Here is a 21,373-nt window from a genome sequence, read left to right on the forward strand (position 1 = left end):
AAATGCGAAGGCTGTGGTTCAGCTGGTACGTGCAAGAGGTGTATCAGGTTAGCACCATCCAGAATTACTGCTGCCTCTTTCTTAACAGGTTGTGCTTATGGCAGCTTTGTCACAGTTCCAGAGGGGCATTCCCAGGTGCTCTAACACAAGAATATTCTGCAATTGTCCACTGTGTCATTCTTTGTGTATTCCCTGAAAAATTGCTCCTGGAGTAACGGGAGCGCATCATTAAACTCACATGCCTAGGAAGAAAGGTGGAGGACAACAGATATATTTCTTTAAAGCGATGGCACAAGCGGTGCTAGAAAAATATGCTGTTACATATCTCAGGAACCCTGATCACTGTATGATTAAACACCCTAATGCTATAAAAGAAAAGCGTTGGCAAAGCAGTAAGTTTTCACTTTGGTAAGACAAAAAAATGCAATTTTTCAATAAAGCACGATGAAAGACTTCATACCGCTGTAACATCACGGGCACGGTACATTTTTAATGACTTGAGATCATTTTATTTTCAGGATTGTTTACGGCGGGGCGCCGGGCACCCTCCAGCACGGCAGGAGGAGCCCCGCAGCCGCTCTTCCCTCCCCTGACGGCCAGACACAGCTCCCCCCAGGCTCGGCGGCCTGACTCCCGCCGCGCAGCCTCCCCCGCTTCCCCCCCGGCCGCTCGGGCCCTACCGTCTGCTGGGGGCGGCGGCCTGCCCGCCATCACCCCCCGCTCCCATCACCCGGCAGGCACCGGCAGCGCTCCGGCCGGCGGCCCTGCACCTCCTCGGCGGCCTCCCCGCCTCCAGCCACCCGCCGCGCCCGGGGCGGCCCACGGGGCCTGAGGTCGCCATGACGCGTTTCCGTGGCGGCCGTTAACGGCCGTCGGCGGCGGGACTACAGGCCCCAGCGGGCCGCGCGCCGGCCATGGCGGCGGTGGAGGCTGCGGGGCAGGCGCCCGACTATGAGGCGGCGGAGCTGTACACCCGCGCCTTCCACCTCGGCACCCTCGGCCGCTGCTGGCGGCAGCAGCTGGGGCCGGCCGACCTCTCGCTGGCGGCGGAGGCGGCAGCGGCCGAGGCGGCGGAGGCGGCGGTAGCGGCGGAGCTGGGCTGCGCGGAGGAGACGGTGGCCGAGCTGCGGGCCGTTTGCAGGTGGCGGCCGGGCCGGCGGGCGGGGGGTGGAGGGGCGCTCCTGGCGGGGCTGCTTAGCCCAAGGAAAGGCTGGAACCACCTGGTATCTCCAGGCGGGGATTTGCGGCCCTAGAGGGAAGCTGTCGGCCTTGCTGGGTGGCGGGGAGGGGGAGGCCGCCCCGGGCCGGGGGTGCAGCCGTTCCTCAAGGGAGGCGGGAGGTGCCCGGGCAAAACCATTCCTGAATTGCCTCTCCTGGGTCTGTGCCACCTGGGGTTTTTATCTCCCGGGTAAATAGGCAACAGAGAAGGAAAACAGCGTTCTTTAGGAGGGTTGGTGCTCCACTGGCGGAAGCTTTATGTTATGGCCTTGAATTCATGAACAAACAGTGCCGTGCAGCATCTTCATCAATGATTTAGAGAGTGGGATCAAGTGCACCCTCAGCAAGTTTGCTGACAACACTAAGCTGAGTGGTGCAGTCAATGTGCCAGAGGGATGGGATGTCATCCAGAGGGACCTGGACAAGCTAGAGAGGTGGGCCCAAGCAAACCTCATGAAGTTCAACAAGGCCAAGTGTAAAGTCCTACACTTGGATTGGGACAATCCTCATTATCAATACAGGCTGGGGGATGATATGATAGAGAGCAGCCCTGTGGAAAAGGACTTGGGGGTACTGGTGGATGAAAAGCTGGACATGAGCCAACAATGTGCGCTTGCAGGCCAGAAGGGCAATCGCATCCTGGGCTGCATCAGAAGAACCGTGTCCAGCAGATCCAGAGAGGTGATTCTCCCCCTCTACTCTGCTCTTGTGAGACCCCACCTGGAGTACTGTCTCCAGCTGTGGAGCCCACAGCACAAGAAGGACATGGACCTGTTCATTGGGTCCAGAGGAGGGCCACAAAGATGATCCGAGGGCTGGAGCACCTCTTCTGCGAAGACACGCTGAGAGAGGTGGGGTTGTTCAGCCTGGAGAAGAAAGGCTCTGGGGAGACCTTATAGTGGCCTTCCAGTACCTGAAGGGGGCCTACAGGAGAGCTCTGGAGGGGCTGTTTGCAAGGGCGTGTAGCGATAGGACGAGGGGCAATGGTTTTAAACTAGAGCAGGGTAGGTTTAGATTAGACCTAAAGAAAGTTCTTTACACTGAGGGTGGTGAGACACTGGAACAGGTTGCCCAGAGAGGTGGTGGAGGCCCCATTCCTGGAGACATTCAAGGCCAGCCTTGATGAGGCTCTGAGCAACCTGATCTAGTTAAAGAAGTCCCTGCTTGCTGCGGGGGGGTTGGACTAGGTGACCTTTCAAGGTCCCTTCCAACCCGACACATTCTATGATTAACTTCCCAAGTTAATTAAGTAAATACTTAGCTACATATTACTCGTTAGGTAAAACTTAAGGTATCTGAACGTGTATGTAGTTTTAGGAGGCCCCAGTTGCAAAATGAAAGGCATGCCTTATATGAAGAAAAAGAGCCAGGCAGCTGGTTTTTGTGAACATCATTTAGATGAGATCCGACAACATACATTGACTGTTGAGCTTGTTGGGATCCTTAGCCTCTGGTTTGTCAAGGCTGGTTGGTGGTGAAGGCAAAGTTATGCAAGTGCTTCTTTGTGTGAGGGATAGTGCTGTTTGCCCCAGCAGCTGGGGTGGCACTGGGGATGGGAAAGAAGAAATGTTCTCTTGTTTTGCACTGGTAACTTCGCTTACATTTGCAGACCAATGAATTGCAAACTTGTGTTGAAAGAGGAAGAGAACCATCTAGGGGTTGCGGCAGCGGGGTCTAACATGCTAAAGCTGGAAGGCTTTCAGGTCACATGAATAGTGAGAATTGTCTCTCACCTGTAGAAAAGGCATGATTTCAGACTAATTCCTGCAGAAGGCATCACAGTTGATGGTTTGTAGCTCATCAGTAAGGAAGATGTCACATGACAGAGTTCTCCTGCTATCTGTGTAGCAACTTTAGCAGAACTTGTGCAAGTTCTGTCCTTCAGTTACTGTTTCTTCAAAGACACAGAAGTATTTACGAGCCATTTCAAATGCAAGATGGAGATTATTCACTTTCATACACTGAATAGAATGAACATAATCTCGGATGTGATGCAGAAGGCATAATTTGTTAAATGTAGCTAGAATTGCACTATATATCGAGCTCTTCTTGATGGCTTTTCCTGCGGTGCTCCACATGCAAGATGCATATGAAAAAATGCAGGGGGTATGTCAGGAGCATGCTCTTCTAATGTTTTCAGAGTTATATCCCAAATTAGGGGGATAACATGACAGCAAACCCCAAAATTTTAAAAAAGGCTTTATTGAGACACTGCCAGCTATTCTAACTTTTTCTAATGCTAACTTAGCTAAAACAATGCATTGCTTCAGCTGTCATAGTTCTGGTCACTAGGATAGTTTTTTACCATTACTAGGCTTAGTAAAAGTAGAGACTGACGTTTGTATTAAAAAAGTATTAAAAACATATTAAAAACATGTATTCTGGTGTGGCAGCAACTGTGGGAAATACTCTGCAAGTTTTCCCAGGGCAGAGGTAGTCTCTGGTTGCTCCTGTGCTGTGGCTTGTTCTCTGGGTAACCCTGTTGCTTGAGCCTGTCTGTTGCTGTCTTCATTTGAATTCCAAGCATATTTTCTATGCTTTATTTATTTTTCCCTTCATTGATTCTGCTTTTTCTTCTCTTCTGCTTTCTTCAGTCTACAACTGCTACACTTCACCTGCTGTCTGAGTTTGCTGGTGATACAGAGCAGTGCTGTCTGCTGCTGACTGTACTGTGGAAAGTGGTGCTGTGTAGGGAGAAGGTTTGGGAAAGAAAAAAAGGACAGGCAATCTGTGAAGGGGAGGGAACAGATCATCTGGCAGCTGCTTGTTGGCTTTGCAGGAGAATGAAGATAAACCTGCGCATCCTGGTGTGACCTTTCCCCTGTGCAGGCTGGAAATCCCAATCCCTAATCTCCATGTGCTTTTCCTTTTAAATTAAATAGTCCTAGCCTCTTGAGTCTCTCCTTAACATTGGCCAACCTCAAATCTCTACCTCTGATCACTTTCACTCGCCTGCTCTCAGCTGTTTGTATTCTTCCCTTGAGAAGAGCTGAAAACACTGGGCTGCACCAGGATCTGTTCTGTGGTGCTTTGGGGTCACACTGTCGTAAATACGGTTTTCTAGGCACTGAAATGAACACATCCTGCATATAAACACAGATTTTTTTTCTGGCTGTGAACTGCTTGTAAGGGGACTTCTGACAAGTTAAGGAGATTTTCTTTGGGCAGAAGTCAGATGGGAAGACGTGGATACTCCGCCTATATCTATTTTTAAAATAGTAATAGGTTAAGAGAATCTTTCATAGACTCAGGATGAAATTTTTCAATATCCATAGTTAAATCTTTTTTAGCATATAGTGACATAGCGTACTTTTAAGTATTCTTGATGATTTAGAGTCTCCTGGTGAGGAGAAATGGTGTAATGTTTAAATGTGGTTTAATTCTGTGCATTTCAGTGTGTGTGGTTGATTTTTTTTTTCTATTTTTTTTCTGTAATACATTCCTGCAAACAATGCAGGAAAGAAAAATCCATCTTCACTGACTTGAATTTGACTTAGTAAAGGTGCTTTGCATACTGCAAGTTGTACGCAGATAGTTGTTACACAGATTGCCTGGGTTTTCATCAGATTTTAAACAGCTGTAAAAATGGTGTTCATAGCTAGGAGATTCCATCATTAGTTCTCTTAAATGACCAAGGCGTCAGAAGGGTAAGGTTTTAAGTTTTGAACAAACACCTTAGCAGTCTGTGAGCAAAGAGGTTTACCTTGGGATTCATTATTTTTTAGTTTTGAGTGACTGAAGTACTTGAACGTTGGAGATGCTAAATTATGTTATTCTGTTTTGCCTTCTGGGTGATTTGTTGTGTGCATGTAGGGCAGGCTAAGATTCAAATCAATGTGGATTTTTGGTAGGTCAAGGAAGGTGAGGCTTGCAGATACCTTATTCCACTTCAGCCCTAATTCACCTTCTTGTTTTATTAGGAGGGGTATTTGTAAATATCTCTAGGGATGTGTTATAAAGCTGCATTAAGCTAGCATTAGCGTCTTAACATATTAGTATTTAGCGTCTTGTAGTATTAGTGTCTCAAAGGTGATGAAAGTACTGCCCTTAAAATGTATGCAATATAAGCACTGTATCTGCTTGCTATGAAATTATCAGGCAAAATACTAAAGCATCTTCTAATTTCTAGAACTGAGAAAGCTCGTGCTACAGGAATATTCTGAGAAAAGTAAAGTCACGGTGATTAAAGCCTTCACTGATTGTCTGTTTCCGTGTCCAACTTTCCACGGACTTGCCTTTGGCCTTTTTATTTCTAGCCACCTTAAAATATCTTTCTAGGGGACATAAATTTCATGTAACACTTTTCATGCTTTTTTCAAGCGAGACCTTCAACTATTGTTCCTCAAGACTCTCCTGCAGTTCACCTCAGTGTCCATTAAATATTATGGCCAGTGTTTTCCCCTCTACCATAACTGAGTGCACTGAGTGTATTTGTCTTGCATGTAGGGAATATTCTGCGTGGGGACATGGTGGAATCCTGTGCTTGTGGCTGTCAGGAGTGAGGTGTGTGCCTGGTGCAGACTTCTGTTGTTTGCCCTTTGATCTCTTAGGTGTATGACGCTACTTAGCTTTCATTTCTGGAGGGATTAGCATATATTCTACATTTGTAAAGCCTAGTTTCCCCAGGAGCATGGACCAAATATTAGTGATGTGGTTCAGCTGGCTGCAGTGGAGTTACCCAGAAGGAGGTGCAGCATGGCCTGTGTAAAAGGCCATACAGCAAAGCCTTTCAAGGCTTCAGTGCATGTGATACAATGACATATGTCATGAATTGTTAGTCTAACTGAAAAATCTGAAAAAGGTGCTCTGCGTGTAACATTCCTTTAGAAATTGAGGGTTTCTGACTTTCCAGGACTGAGAAGTGGTGGTGTCTGGGCTTGCAAGGGTCCGTGGAACTTGTCAAGGATTCAGTGTCAGTTTCTCTTTGTACTAGGTACCTTTCTGTCCTTAAAAGGAAAAAGGGGAAGCAGTTTACATGCCAGCTATTTTACACGCTGTCTGCTTGGAGATGTTTTCTGGGGAACGTTCGTTTTTTTTTCTTGCAGCAGGCAATTAGTGGGCATAGTGTGGATACCAGAGCCCTAGTGTGGATCCCTGGCGTAGAACTGTGTGAGTGAAGGAAATAAAAGTATTGTTGGTGAGTTCTGACACTGTATGTATGAATAGAAGGGAAATGGGAAACTGTCACTTTTGATGTAGGTGAAACTTCACAGTGGTAGGTAATAGACGTTTTTGCATCTTGCAAATAACATGTGTGGTGTTTAAAGAGTAAAATACACAGTCATTTCTTAAAAATGTCAGATCTTCAAGTGACCCGGGGCATTTTAGTGAATGGGGTCACAGGAAGACTTAAATAGTCTGGTCATGCAGGTGGGTTGTCTGTTCCACACGAGGGTCAGGTGTGAGTTCCTTTACCTCTCAGGGGCTATACATTTCTTCATTAGGTGGGCTATTCATAACACTAATCTACATTGAATGGAGAACAGTCCCATCTAAACGGCTAATGCTTGCTCTGTGTTCTCCAAAGTGCTGTTCTTCTCCTTTATGTTAGTTAAATTACTACTCCCCAGCGGTGGTTCGGTCTGCACTTGATACAGGATTTACTCAGTTGTCTCTGCTGCCACTTCCTCAAGTGGGAACCTAAGGGTAAGGTTTATTCTCTTTTCAGGAGGTTGTAACTAATTCCTGCATAGTTTATTTTAAAATGGTGCTTCTGAAGGAATCCCCCTTTCTCAGTAACTTGAAAAGAATGGGTTTCTGTTTGGGACGAAATTTGTAAGACAGGAAGGTTAAAACTCTTTGTGTGCTGCTAGATGGTAAGAAACTAACTTAACAATAGTAAATTCAAATTATCTTTAATACAGAGTGACTTTATTGGGTCGTCAGCACTAGGCCATCTACCCCCAGCCAAAATTTTGTGTCTGACTCTTGCTTATGGTTAACTGATACAAGTTCATTCCAGACTTCTATTTCTCAATTACTGTATACTCCTGTCCGGTTCCACTCTAAAGGCTTATTCATTACTGCAGTGATAGTATTACTTAGCTAAGTATTGTTGACATGGGGAACATTATCAGACTATGGGGAACATTATCAGATTATAATGAAAAAGAATAGAATCAAATCATAAATTACATCGAGAATAAATGGTACACTCCAGAAATTTTTCCTGGACTTTACCAATGGTAAAGAGCACAAGAGTTTGCTGGGATTCAAACTGCCCATGGACTTGGGTGGTGGACTTAGGCAGTGTTACAAACCCTGATGTTACGTGGTCCGCAAACAGTACAGAGACAAAAGAGATCAAGTCTGATTCAAAGCAGGTGATATTACTCTGTTTTAAATAGTGTTTTCTCAGACTTTTTTAAAGTTAGATAAAATTCTTTTGTGGTTAATACAAAATTATTACTGTCTTTGAGTCAGCATTATTCTATAGGTTTCTAAAATGGTAATTGACACTGTTAGCCCCTATTATAGTGTTAGCCCCTATTATAGTGTCTAATCTGGTGCCTTCAGGTGGATCGTTTGGTCTGTTTGCGGAATGGCGTGGGGGAACTTTATATTATAAAACTGTGGCAGGAGAGTGGATATGGTATTCCATAAGGTTCACTTATTTTTAGCGTGTTTATGAGAAATTACATCTTCATTTATGTTATGAAAACCTAACATTTGTATGATCAGTTTAAATCATTGCTGCAGCCAAAACCAGTTCCGCTTTTCCTTCCCACATCCTGCAGTGACTTCTTCTGCAGCAGAAAACTATGGTTAGCTTTACTTTGGTTTCTGTGCGAATACAAGAAGAGTGAGGCTGAAAAGGGTTTCCGGATGGCAAGAAGGATACAAGGAAGAATGGGCCTGTCACTTCTAGCAGAAGTGTTGTCTTACTCCCACTGGAAGAAGTGTGGCATAAAGTAATGCCTTAAAACAGCAATGACAGCTCATGTAAATGTGGTGGCTCGCCCAGGTTCATACCTATGGGGGTGTGTGTTAGCTTTACCGTATAAGTTGATGATTCCTTTTGGTTGAATCTGTTTTGCGATGTGTCATCAGAAAATCAGAGTAGGTGGATAACATTTGAAAAAGTCAAGTGGTGTTTTTAGTTTATAGTAAGTATTGGACACACATTTTGAATGGGGCTTGTTAAACTTCTCTAGACAGCTATGCTCCATTAGGCAGAATGCAAAATAAAGATAAAATTTACCCAGTCTCTGTGAAAGCCAGGTATAAACTCCAGGACTCTTTGTCTTCTGGTTCTTTATCTTAACAACGGTACTGCCCTTTTGCCCTGAATTAGGCTATACAAACTATATCTTGTTTATTCACATTTTGCTTTCTTTGTTCCTTTTAAGAATAGCTCAACTGATTTTTCATTATGAAGTAAGTATGAAAAAATGTATAATAGTTATTTTCTTTGTTGCTCTAGCATTGATATGTTAATGTCTTCTGATAAAGAAAAGGACCCAGATGTTATTCCTGAAGATAGCAGTCTGCAAACTCTTCGGTATGTCATTATGGTACACTCACAGTATGCTGATCTGAGGTGGGGTGGCAAACAAGCACGCACAAAAGCCTGGCTGGCTGCTTGTTCTTTTTCCCGGAGGTGGTGCACTTTCTGAAGCAGAAATACCCTCAGGGCAGAAACACCAGCTAATGACAGGGTAATTGGTATGAGCCTCTGCTTGAATGCTATTATGAATTTTTTATTAACATACACAGAATGTGCCATCTTTCTTATTGGATTAATTTAGGATTTCTGCACGTAGGTACTTTTGGATTAGCGCCTAAATTTTGAGCGTGCAGGGCACTTCTCATAATCACATGTAGGAGGTTTCTCCAAAGCGTTGTGAAATAGATCTGTAGCTCTTACCTCTAGTAACCCACAGTCACAGCCAAAGTGTAAGTACTGAAGTTGTAGCCAGATACCTCTTTATCTGAACCCACTCCTTATACAATTCTATAAAGATACTACTGGTGCATATCTATGAATATACTACTAGTGGATTTCAGAGGTTGGGCAATATGTGTTAAGTTTCTATCAGTTAGTGAACTTTGAATTCGACCAGTTCAGGCCTTTGCTGTACTTGAATTTCAGTTTGAGTAGTTTCAGTCTTAACACAAGAAATGTGTTAAGGTTGTGATCAGTGTTAAGTCCAATTGTTACTGAAAACCTTCAGGAAGGTCTGGAGGGTAAATAGACTTGTCCCAGAAGTTAAAAAGGATTTGGTATTCATGCAGTGGTTAAATACATGTATTTTAGTAGCTATTCTATGTATGATACTCTTCCTTCATCAAATGATATTGAAGTTGTTTTGGGAAAAGTATCGATCTCATGGGGTTAATGGTATTTGTGGGTTTTTTTCTTGAACATGAATTGAGTTTCTCTGAAGTGGGAGGGATAGTTGAAACAGGTTCCTCAAAGGTACCAAAGTGTTCTTTCTAGGAAAGCCTCTTCAAACCACATGTAATTTGCAGATTAGGGGACAGAAAAACACAGTCTGAAATCCACAAGCCGGCCTGTGGTTTTATGGGTGTCAGGAGACTAGGCTATTGTAAGTTAGTCTGTCATATTAAGACGGCCAGAAGTCCGTCTCCTTGAAAGCTGTACTGTAGTAGCTTGTGTCATGTAAAAATACACCTAGAGATTCTGCATGGAAGTTGCTGAATGAAATTTTGTCCTGTGTTCCTGCCCCGCAGAATTAGAAAGAAGGCATTAGACAGGAGAGAAGAAACAATCCTTGTGGATCGGGCTTGCAGACAAGAAACTCTCGCCTATGAGATGGTAAGTTCCCCGTCATCTCGTAGGATCTCAAGAGTTCAGCACAGCCAAAATCTAATTTCTGGTTGCCTTTTTTTTTTTTGATCACTGTGAATCTCTATGCACTTTAAATGTTTGCAGATATGAGTTTGCAGGTAATGATTAAAGACATTTTATAGAAAGCTAGGACAGGAACTCTGCTCTTACAGTTTGTTACTACCGGTTGTAGTGAGGAGGAGCTCCAGCTCATTACCACTTTTACTTGGTTGCTACTAAAGCATTGTGTAGGAGATCAAGTGTACTGAGCCTCATGTGAACTTATTTCAGAACTAGACAAAATGCATGAAGTTTTTGCTCCATGGACTCTAAGCTTTAGTGTGCAACTGACTGTGAGCTAGTTTATGTAGGGCTTAAAGAGGAAGACTAAAGAGGAGCATGGTGGCATAAAGTTCCTAATTCTGAGCTTTGTAACCCAAGTGTCTCAGCCATTCTGAGTTGGCAAGAACCAGGAGTGTAGTGATCAGCTCCTCATAAGCCATCTTGGAACTCCTTTAACTATGCTTAGTACCTCTTTTTTAATTTTTCCTGTTTAGGACTTTAATGGTTGTGAAGAAATCTTAAAGTTCATAAATTCTGCAGTGCTGTAGTCCGTGGCTTGAACGAGCAAGCCACAAACTACTGTAAAAATTAGGGATGGAGGTATAGTGAGGAAGGAGCCTAACTTGTGACTGTTGAACATTTTTTCCCCTTGAAGTTTCCTCGTCTGTCATGAGTGATCTTGTTTCAACTGTCCAGAGGCCCAGGCGCATGACTTATCAGTTGAGATGCAACAGCCGTGTTGGACTCTTAGGCTAGGGTATATCTGAGAAAATATTTGCAATAGAAATCTTCATAAAGAGTTTCAATGAGTTGTATCTTATTTCGGTTCCTGAAGAATGAGCACATAGTCAGTTACTGCATCCTTTAAGTAAGCTGTGGTAACTGGTTTCTGAGTTAGAGCTAGGGGAGCATGGTGTCCTAGAGCAGGATGAGTGCAGTAAGAAACATGAGTTTGGAATGTGTCATGTGAAGAAGGAAGGTGCAAGGGACAGAGCACAAGTGTCTCTGAACTGAAGTCTCACAGCAGTCCAGGCTTCTGTTATTAAATCTAAAGAACACTTTGTGCTGGTACGAAGTGTTTGTGTCGTCAGTATTCTCTTTTGATTTGTTGAAAAAGGAGGAAACTGACTGCCACAGAAAAGTGCCCTCCCTCATTCTCACATCTGGGCTACATCTTAAGCACAAAGTAGGATGGAAATGTGGAAATGCTTCCATTTCTTTTCTAAAACTTAGTAATGTGGCAAGGGCAGTGCTGGATTTTGACTTTGGATTTTGGAGAAATTGAGACCTTAGCTATGTCAAGCTTCCCAAATAAGAGGAAGTGTTGCACTAATTTTGATTTTCATATACTTCATCCTATGGCTGGTTTCTAGGTCAGTCTTTCTCAAGTTGAGCGTTGCAATCCCCCTTGACACATGAAAGCATTCGAAGAGCATTTCAAAGCATTAAGCAATGTAAGTTGGTAGCAGCTGGGTTCCATGAGGGCAGAGTGGCAGCAGGCTTTAATTCCTTTATGCAGGGCCTCTCAATAGCCAAGGAGTACCCAACAATCTCGTACTTACTGAAAGGATCTCAGCTTCTCCAGAACTGAGAAATGAAGGAAAATGCTTGAAATCAGTAATTACAGCAGTTTCTCACCTTTCCATCTTGGAGGAAGTAGTCTGTTATCAATTCAGTAGGCTGCACAGTTATAAACAAGTTACAGTTAGAACAGCATTTCTCAAACTTTTATCCAGGGGCTATGATAAATAAGTGATTGCCAATATAATAAATGTATATATATGTATCTTGATTTTTCCAGGAGTCCCATGCAATTGGAAAGAGGCCAGAAAATCCAACAGATCTAGTTGAGGAGGGAGAACTGCTTTTAACTCTGAACATCTTCTATCCTGTCATATTTCAGAAGGTTGGTACTAAATTCTCTAGGTTGTATTCTGATGTCTCTTCCCTACCTGGATAATAAATAACTTGCTTTCCCAAGCAGTTAAAATCAGTGAGTCCACTGAGGAGCTGAGGCAAAATGCTGTTAAAAATCTCGTACAGAGAAATAATGTGCCATATGCTGACAAGTGATTTTTATTTGAAGCTTGTATGTGCTTTTCTTCATAGCATAAAGATCACAAACCATATCAGACAGTCCTTGTACTGGGCAGCCAGAAGCTCACCGAGCTGAGAGACTCTATTTCCTGCGTCAGTGACCTCCAGATAGGTGGTGAGTTCAGCAGTCAGCCAGATCAAGCACCAGAGCACATCAGCAAGGTAAAACCTTCTATGTGGAACCCTCTACATGTGTAGGAGTTTTGAAAACCTACAGGAGAGAGGGAGGCAGAGTTCTGTTTTTTTTTTTTTTAGTTCAACACTAAATTCAGCTGCATTGGTTCTGCCTGCGGGTTGCACTGCCAATAAATACTTCCTGGTGGTGTTACCAAGCTGACTTATTTTGTGCAAAAATTTTGCACGCACATGTGAAGGGGGCAGGACTGCAATAATTCTCTGTCATTTCAGCAAAAAGTATTTTGTGGTGTGGTCTGTCCTGATCAGGTGTACTGGGTCTGGCTGGGATGGAGTTAACTTTCCCCACAGCAGCCCATGTAGTGTGGTGCTTTGCATTTTTGGCTAGACAGGGTTGATAACACACCAGTGTTTTGGCTATTACTGAGCAGTGCTTGCAGAGCCTCAAGGCTGTCTCTGCAGGGTCTCCCCAAAGCTGGCGTGCTGGGGGTGGGCAAAAGGCCAGAAGGGGACATAGCTGAGATAAACAGGGACATAGCTGAGATAAACAGGAACAGCTGACCCAAACTGGCCAAAGGGACGTCCCAAGCCATGTGATGTCCTCAGCGATAAGAGCTGGAGGAAAGGAGGGTGAAGGCCATTCATGGTTAAGGCATTTGTCTTCCGAAGCAACCACTACTCATGCTGAGGCCCAGAGGAAGTGGTTGGACATTGCCTGCTGGTGGGAAGTAGAGAATAAATCTCTCTTTGCTTTGTTTCTGTGTGTGGCCATAGCTTTTCTCATTAAACTTTCTTTGTCTCAACCAACAAGCTTGCCCGACTGATTTTCTTCCCCCTGTCCTGTTGAGGAAGGGGAGTGAGAGAGCAACTGGGTGCAGGGTCTGGCAGTCAGCCAAGGTCAACACACTACATCTTGCTAATTTTTAAAATATTATTAAGCTTTTTTTAAGTCAGTGCTGTGCAGTTAGTTAATTTGTGCAATTTGGGCAATGATGCTTGTGTTCCAGTTCTGTGTTTGTGTAGAAATCCGTGACTGGTATGATGGGGATGGAAATAAGAGAAGAGCACTAAAATAACCTGTAATGGCTTGAGAATAATATCAGCAGAGGAACTGCATAGCCAGCAATCATATAAGCCTCGTTGTCACATCAGCATCTAAAACCACTGCAAAGCTTTTTTTAGAAACCTGTAGAATGAGGTCTCTTAATGTAATTTAGATACCTAAATTGCTTGTGTTTTGACATGTTCTTGTTTAAGGTGTTCAGTCTCTCATAACAGTAATGCAGACTTCTTTCTCTGTCTCTCTCTCAGGATCTCTACAAATCTGCTTTCTTTTATTTTGAAGGCATCTTTTATAATGATAAAAGATACCCAGAGTGCAGAGATCTGAGCAGGTACAGTATTTGTAGACATTGACTAAGGAAAATCTTAAGGTACAGGAAATTTATTTCGTTTATGATTTGTGCTGTGTTAAAGACTGGAATGTCTAGAGTATGAAGCTAGAATGGACTTCTCGTACTATCTTTTCATGTTGAATTGGTTTTTACATAGAAGTTTAAATTTACCTGCTGTACTTCTTTCCACTCACTTCCCTTCTGAAAAGGCCATGAATGCATTTTTTCCCTGCAAATCCCGGTTTGCTCTGTTGGGATGGCATTGCTGTGGAAGGTGACAGGTGCCAATCTGTACTGTGCCAAAATGCCCTCTCTAGTTGTCATGACCACCAAAAGACTTGCCTGTGAGGTAGAAGATGGGTCAGAAAGGCAAGAAGCTCAGCTGCGTGGAAGTCAGTTGTTCTGCTCAGTCTTGCAAATACGCTGAATGTCTTCATGGGAGAGTCAGCAAGGGGACTGTGTGACTGTTGGGAAAAGAAATCTGAGATGACGTTGCCAAGAGTCTCAGGTATCTCTTGTTTGGAACTGGAGCTTACACTGGTTGAGCACAAATAATATCCATTTAAACTACACATAGTAGTTTATTTTATGGAAGTATGGGGTTGTTGACACACTAGTGAGATTTAGGACATCAAGATATTAAAATGGATGGTATGGAAGAGCTGTGAGTTTGGACTCTGTTATGCCAGACTTCGTGTGTGACTTCAGAGAAGTTAATTATTTTGCACCTTCTCTTTCTGTCTGTGAGCAGCAACGATGTTCATGGAAGGGCTTGTGATAATATGTGCAGTTGTAGAAGTGAAATGCATTGTACGTAGGAGTGTGCTGAAAAGCCAAGAAATAATTGCAACAGTCACCAGTGCCCTTCCAGTGCTAAATTTTGGAAATGTAACTGTACAGTTGACAGCTTTGTGTTTCTGTTTGGCATAAACAAAAAAAGCTTTTTAATACTTTAAAACAAAGTTAGTGACCAAGGGAGCAAAAATGACCTGCTGGTAACTTGAATTATTAGAATGCTGATTTCCATCTTTTTAACCGTGTCCCAGTGAAGAATTTTGCATGTGCCTCAAGGTCTTCCTTTTCTGTGCATTCAGTGTATAGCATTGCTACGCTGATGACCTTTCTGTTTTCAGAACAATTATTGAGTGGTCAGAATCTCATGACAGAGGCTATGGAAATCTTCAGTCTGTTAAAATGGAGGACTACAGGTTTAATGATTTGTTCCTCAAAATCGGCTTTCCATACCTTTTCTGCCACCAAGGGGACTGTGAGCACATCATTATCATCACAGATATAAGGTAAGTTACTGCTCTTTGGGCGTCCTAAGGCAGTTGAAAGCAAGCCCTGTGTGGACATTAAATGTTTCAGACACTAAATGCTGAATATTTGTTAGACTAACTTTAAGATTATCCTGCCGCCTTCTGCAGGGCTTATTTAAGATTTTATTCCGTATACACATGACTACCTCTGCAAGGCAGAAAGTAATTTCCCTTGCATTTTTTTTCTTTTAATAATTTGCCCACATAAAAAGACTGTTTTCTAACCAGCATGGCATGGCTGTTGTAGTGGCAGCCACAGTGAAAAGCTCTTCCTGTGCAGACCCAGCGTGTGGCAGATTTACATACTGATTCTGGAGCACTGGGAGCAGAATGCTGTTAAAGACGCTGACGAGTCAACTGGACTTGTTAGTTTAGACTTGGTGCTAAGGGGCAGGAACTGAAAAGAGAACAGATGAGTGGAAATAGTGGGCTGCAGTGGATAGGGAAGGGAGAGAAGGAGGTGGTGACGGTGGCTGTGAGGTGGCAACCACATCAACAGCAGAACTATTGTGTATACTCTGCCAGGGCATAATGTGTAGAGAGAGCACTCCTCTGATTGTCTGTAGTGGGTGACACATCATTTTCAGTTCCCAGAAGCCTGACGTACCTAAGCATTGTTAATAAATGGTGCCTCCCAAGAAGAATACAACCCAAAGAAGGGCACAGATGTTACAAGTAGATGATCTCAGGATAATGAGCCTCTAAACATTCATCTGGTGATGTTTTTGCCTATTAGTCTATGTAGGAGATAAAAGCTTTCAAAAGACGCTCTAAAGTGGGTGGTTTGAAAAATTCTGAGTTACTACACAAACTGAATTACTCCTGACCATAAAATCCACAGATGGTACAACTAGCTGTCTATCTCAAGGTCTTCTATCTGTGTTAAGAAATGCTAAGCATAGTTTACACAGGAATTTAAATCATTGTTTATCTTCAGTGTCCATGCTTATGTTCAGATAAATTCCAATGTGGCTGAGTCTTTATTGTTTTTTATGTATTTATTTATTTCCCTCAAGGCTCATTCATCACGATGACTGCCTGGACAGGAACCTCTATCCCTTGCTAATCAAGAAACACTGGTTATGTACCAGAAAATGCTTTGTGTGCAAAATGTATACAGCCAGGTATGCTACATTCTCAATCCTTTTATCTTGCCTTCTTAAATAAGTCTTTCTGGGTGCTGCTACTAACTTAAAAAAAAATAAAAATCAAAGCTCTGTATGTATTTGATAAGCTGCGTGAATAATCTTCATGCAAGTATTCTGAAATCTTACCCTTCAGGCAGTTGTCCTCTCTCTCCCTAGGAAAAGGCCTCCTGCAGGTAGTGTTCATATGGAGATGATGATTAAGGATGATCAAAAGAACTGAAATGATGAAGAGGTTAATTATTTGTCTCATGTTCTTTTCCATACATAGAGCTCGGCTCTTGATCAGTTACTTTTGAAAATCTTACTTTTTGGGGAAAACGTTGCACTTTTCCCCAAACATGATTCAAAGAACAAGACATGATTCAAATTCATTTGCCAGAAGTCATACAGAGCTTTCATTAAATCTAGCATCTATGAAGAGGGACGTATGGACTGGTCCAACTTTAATATAGTAAAATCTAGAGATTTTTAAAAGGCATGTAGCTTTCCCCATAGGTAAACTCATAACCTCTACCTGAGAACTCTGTGCTGTGGAGCTGTACTTGAAGGAACTTTTTGTGATGCACAGATTTTCTGCAGTTAAGATAGCAGCAGGTGAATTCCGTACTCTTTATTATACAGTTTAGTGCTGTTTACTTAGACATGAGAAAGCTTTTCAGTAGACATAGTAGAAATTTCTCTAAAGAAGTTCTATAGGCTAGGCTAGGCTAGGCTCCCTGATTTTGTAGGTCTGAATGGTTTATTTACAAAAATACCCACAGCTCAGTTTTTCCCCCAGGGCAGCTTACACTCTTAGCCTCAGTTTGACACAGCAGCTGTGTCCTTGTTTTCCTGCTTGTTTGGCCTTTGACTTCCCTGGAATCAGGCAAAGAGCCAATTCTGCTTGTGATGGGAGCCCATCCTTGTGTTCCTAGCAGAGCCCCGAGGATGCCTTCACAAGTGGCTATAATGTGTGAGGCATAAGGGGAGGTGGAGCCAAAGGATCAATATGGGGGAAAGATGGGATGGGGAGGGCATTACCAGAGGTGATGTAAATGCATTAAATTAAAACCAGGATTAAGCACTAAGCTTAAGTGGGGAGATGCTAAACCATGGATAGCAGAACTGCTTTGGCTGGCTGTCCTGCATGTTCTAATCTGTGCCGATAGCATCTTTAATCACTAGAGGCTTCGAGCTGTCATGGCCTCTGAGTGCTACCATAAATTAATTAATTTGGTGGCATGGCAGGCCCTCCTTGTACTGGCAGCAATGTTCACGTTAACTTCAGTGCTTGCTGGAGTGAGCGGCAATCCTCTCCTTGTCTTGTCTGCATCATCCAGGCCCTTCTTTTAGACTTGTAACTGGATTTGGGTGTTACTCAGAGTAGTTTGGGTCAGTCACATGTCTGCTCTGTATCACAGTTTATTACCTTAAGGGAAAATTAGATTTATCTTTTGTGACTTAAAATAGCCATAGGGTAGACAGAAGATTCCTATTAATTATTTTTTTTGTTATGCACTGTACCATCTACTCAGGTTTCAGGAGTTCCTCAGGAAATGCTGCTGTACTGATATAAGGTGGCAGCTGGGATTGACATGGAATGGGGCTGGAGTTTGGAAAAGTGCTGGATGCCTGGGGTGGGAGACAGGCAGTATAGGTAGTATCTGATCAGTATAGCATTAATACCGAAGTTTATTGCTGCCATCCCCACCTCTGAGTAAAATGTTGAGATGTTTGTCACAAATGTGTTGGATTCACATGGAAAAAACTTGTATTTTGTAATTTGCAGGTGGGTAACCAACAATGACAGTCTGGCACCAGAGGATCCTTGTTTCTTCTGTGATGTTTGTTTCCGGATGCTCCATTATGATGCAGAAGGCAATAAACTGGGGGAGTTTCTTGCATATCCTTATGTTGATCCTGGGATTTTCAACTGAAACTGACATGAGGCAGAATGAATTCAATGAACTATGTTGGTGAACCTGTTGCTCTGTCTGCTACAACCACCAGACACCTTGAATTTTGAGTGTACTACTGGGTTTTGGGTTATGCTTTTAATCCTCTCCCCTGAGGTGGAAGGATCCCTTGGAAATTCTGCCAGCTTGTTTGATGGCTCCTTATGCTGAATTCTAACATGGCAATTGGCAGGGGGGTTGTGTGGGTTGTTTTTTTTTTTTCCTTTCTTTAGCAGCAGAAGGGAGTGGCCAAAATGTGAATTTACTCTTTCATTTAACTATTTCTCCTTCCATATGCTATCTTTCACCCAGCCCCTTACTTCTTTCCAGTAAAAAGTTATGGTCAAATATATATTTCAAAACTGCTGTCCCTGCAGATTAAGTAATTTTGCTAAGGCCAGTCCGATACTTCCAATAAGGCAAAGAGAAGCTGGCCACAATCTGGCTGTGGGAGTTGATCCTGTGCTTAACTACAAAACAGAGAACTCCTCGTATTAGAAGCTGCTGTTTGTTGGCAGTAAAAGCCCAAGCAGGTGAATGGAGACTTGCAGCATACAACTATGTGTTTACACTTGCAGCCTAGAAAGCCAACCCTATCCTGGGCTGCATCAAAAGAAGCATGGCCAGCAGGTCGAGGGAGGGGATTCTGCCCCTCTACTCTGCTCTCTTGAAACCCCAGCTGGAGTACTGCGTCCAGCTCTGAAGTCTTCAGCACAGGAAGGACATGGACCTGCTTGAGTGGGTCCAGCAGAGGGCCACAAAGATTAGCAGAGGGCTGGAGCACCTCCCCTGTGAGGACAGGCTGAGGGAGTTGGGACTGTTCAGCCTGGAGAAGGCTCCAGGGAGACCTTATAGCGGCCTTCCAGTACCTAAAGGGAGCCTATAGGAGAGACAGGGAAGGGCTTTTTATCAGGGAGTGGTGCGATAGGATGAGGGGTAATGGTTTTAAACTGAAAGAGGGTAGATTTAGATGAGATATTAGGAAGAAGTTCTTTACTGTGAGGGTGGTGAGGCACTGGAACAGGTTGCCCAGGGAGGTGGCGGATGCCCCTTCTCTGGAAGTGTTCAAGGCCAGGCTGGATGGGGCTTTGAGCAGCCTGGTCTAGTGGGAGGTGTCCCTGCCCAGGGCAGCAGGGTTGTAACTACATGATCTTTAAGGTCCCTTCCAACTGAAACCATTCTGTGATTCTGTGAACCAGGGGCTTCATCTCTGCATCCATCCCATTTAACGCTTTGATGTAGTGGCATGGTTGACCCATTATCTCTGAAACAGTTGTGAAAGACAGACGCATGTTAGCTCATCAATACTTGTGTGAAAACAAGGTGGATTTGACGTACTTGCTGAATACACAGTACCTCTTTGTTCGGTCAAAGGGGTTTTGCTACAAAGGAATGGTCAAAATCAGGAAATGCCTATGTGAGAATACATGTTTATTTTGAGTTAATATCTTTACAAAGAGACTTTTGAGGGTGAAAGTGGAACATTAGTTTCCTAAGGCAATAAAATAGATTTTGTGCCTAGAAGTATGTAGAAATATGCAAAATCCAGTGCAGAGTAACTGCCTGCATCTGGAAGATGAATGAGAAAGCTGCTGTTTGATGGCCTAGCTGTATGGCCATGCTTGTTAAGTCTCTCCCCATAGCAGCAGGCTGTTGTGAAACACTAGAGTGCTGAAACTCAGGATCTCTGGCGGCCAAGCATCATGGTCATCTGCTGAGGACAATTTCATACTGGGAGCTGCCACGGCTATTGATCTTTCAGGTTTAACCTGAGGTACTGTCTTTAAGATCTCAAAGCTATTCGGTTTTGCTAAGTAAACACCTTCCATTTCATTACAGAAGTACATACCCATCATGCATATGAAAAGTTTCATAAGCAATTGTAGCGTGTAGTCATTACTTGTGTGTTTTTACCTTTGTGCAGGACATTGCTGTATTCAAAATCTTAACTATATTGCTGTGAGCTAAAACTTCTTTCTGTGCTGAGTTTTAACTTCCAGTAACCACATAAGTGGATTCTGCGTTGTAAATACAGGCTTCAATATTTAATCATTAAACTTTTTAAATGCCTGTGGCTTGTTACTTTAATTTCCCAAGGCAGCCAGTGTGTTACTACAAAGTGCTACTGTAACTGAGTGCCCACTGTGTTTTGTGCAAAAAGTCATTTACCAGTGTGGAGGCCTTGCCCCAGGCACTTTTCACATCTCTTCCCCCTTTGCTTGCAACTTCGGGCAGGAAGGTCGGGTGAATTTGTAAATATGCACAAATAATGTTTTTAAATCGATACATACGCAGACGTGTGCATGTGCCTCTATCCATTGACATAAATGATAGCAGAGTAATACAGAATGGTAAAAAAGCATTCACCATGATGGATTCTGGCAAAGTTACATTAAGAAAAAATAACTAGTGCAAACCAGCAAAGGTGACTAAACACAATTTGAACACAATAAACGTAATACTGCTTGCACAAGGAGTATCAGATACTTGAGTTCTGATTTCAGGCTTTTTATGCTTTTTTCTGTGCCTCTGGTCACTAGCGAGGAATTTTTTGTTGCTACTTAAACCATGGATGTGAAGAGGAGAGGTTATGCCTATGATCCTAAAACTATTACGCAGTTTACTATTCTAGAATGAAAAAAAAAACAAAAAACAAACAGCAAAAAGGCAGTGCTAAGGAAAAAAGTTTTCATCTCTTCAGAATTAGGAGATGGAGAATAAGGTGGAGTTAATTCATAGTAGTGCATGATTTCAGTGGGGAAAAAAACCCCAGCATTATTCTCAAGATAAATCTGTCACTTTCAGATTCCGTTGAAGAGGGAAGTTTGAAAGCAGTGCTGAAGTTAACTGACCTTCACCTGGCTGCGAGTGTTGAAGCTGCTTTTTCCTATTACTGAACATCTGGCTGCTTACCGTTACTGCAAGAGCAGAACTGCAAACAAAAGTAAAGATTGTAACAAGTTATTGAACTTGAAATAGGGAAAAGCTGAAAATACTGAAAAACTCTTCCTTGTTGAATGGGGTGAGTTAAGGTTTCAGAAGCACTGGTCTCCACCAGGCTGTAATCGTGTTTTTCTGGTGCTGCCTTGAAGGTGACACAGTACAAGGTTATATGTACACCTGGAATACCGTCACCTTCCCTGTCACAATCGCCCTAACAAGATTCTTAGGATATTAAACTCTAATTTCTAACCTGGCTGGCCTCTGTCAAATACCATTTTCCAGTCGCACACAAGTTGTTCCCAGTTCTGATGCAAGGCAAAGCACATGTTTC

The 21,373-nt window shown here is 43.1% G+C and overlaps 1 protein-coding gene across 1 annotated transcript; it reads left to right on the forward strand.

Moving 5' to 3' along the window:
• The first annotated feature begins 609 nt into the window (after positions 1-609).
• On the forward strand, positions 610-20,169 carry SNAPC3 (small nuclear RNA activating complex polypeptide 3). Its single transcript, XM_074571161.1, has 9 exons — positions 610-1,141; positions 8,642-8,719; positions 9,913-9,997; positions 11,874-11,978; positions 12,182-12,331; positions 13,616-13,698; positions 14,832-14,996; positions 16,034-16,141; positions 17,934-20,169. Exons 1-9 carry the CDS (start codon positions 915-917, stop codon positions 18,079-18,081), a joined length of 1,149 nt encoding a protein of 382 aa, XP_074427262.1. The 5' UTR covers positions 610-914; the 3' UTR covers positions 18,082-20,169.
• Positions 20,170-21,373: the final 1,204 nt, after the last annotated feature.

The sequence above is a fragment of the Larus michahellis genome, chromosome Z (genome assembly GCF_964199755.1).
Source record: "Larus michahellis chromosome Z, bLarMic1.1, whole genome shotgun sequence".
Lineage (NCBI taxonomy): Eukaryota > Metazoa > Chordata > Aves > Charadriiformes > Laridae > Larus > Larus michahellis.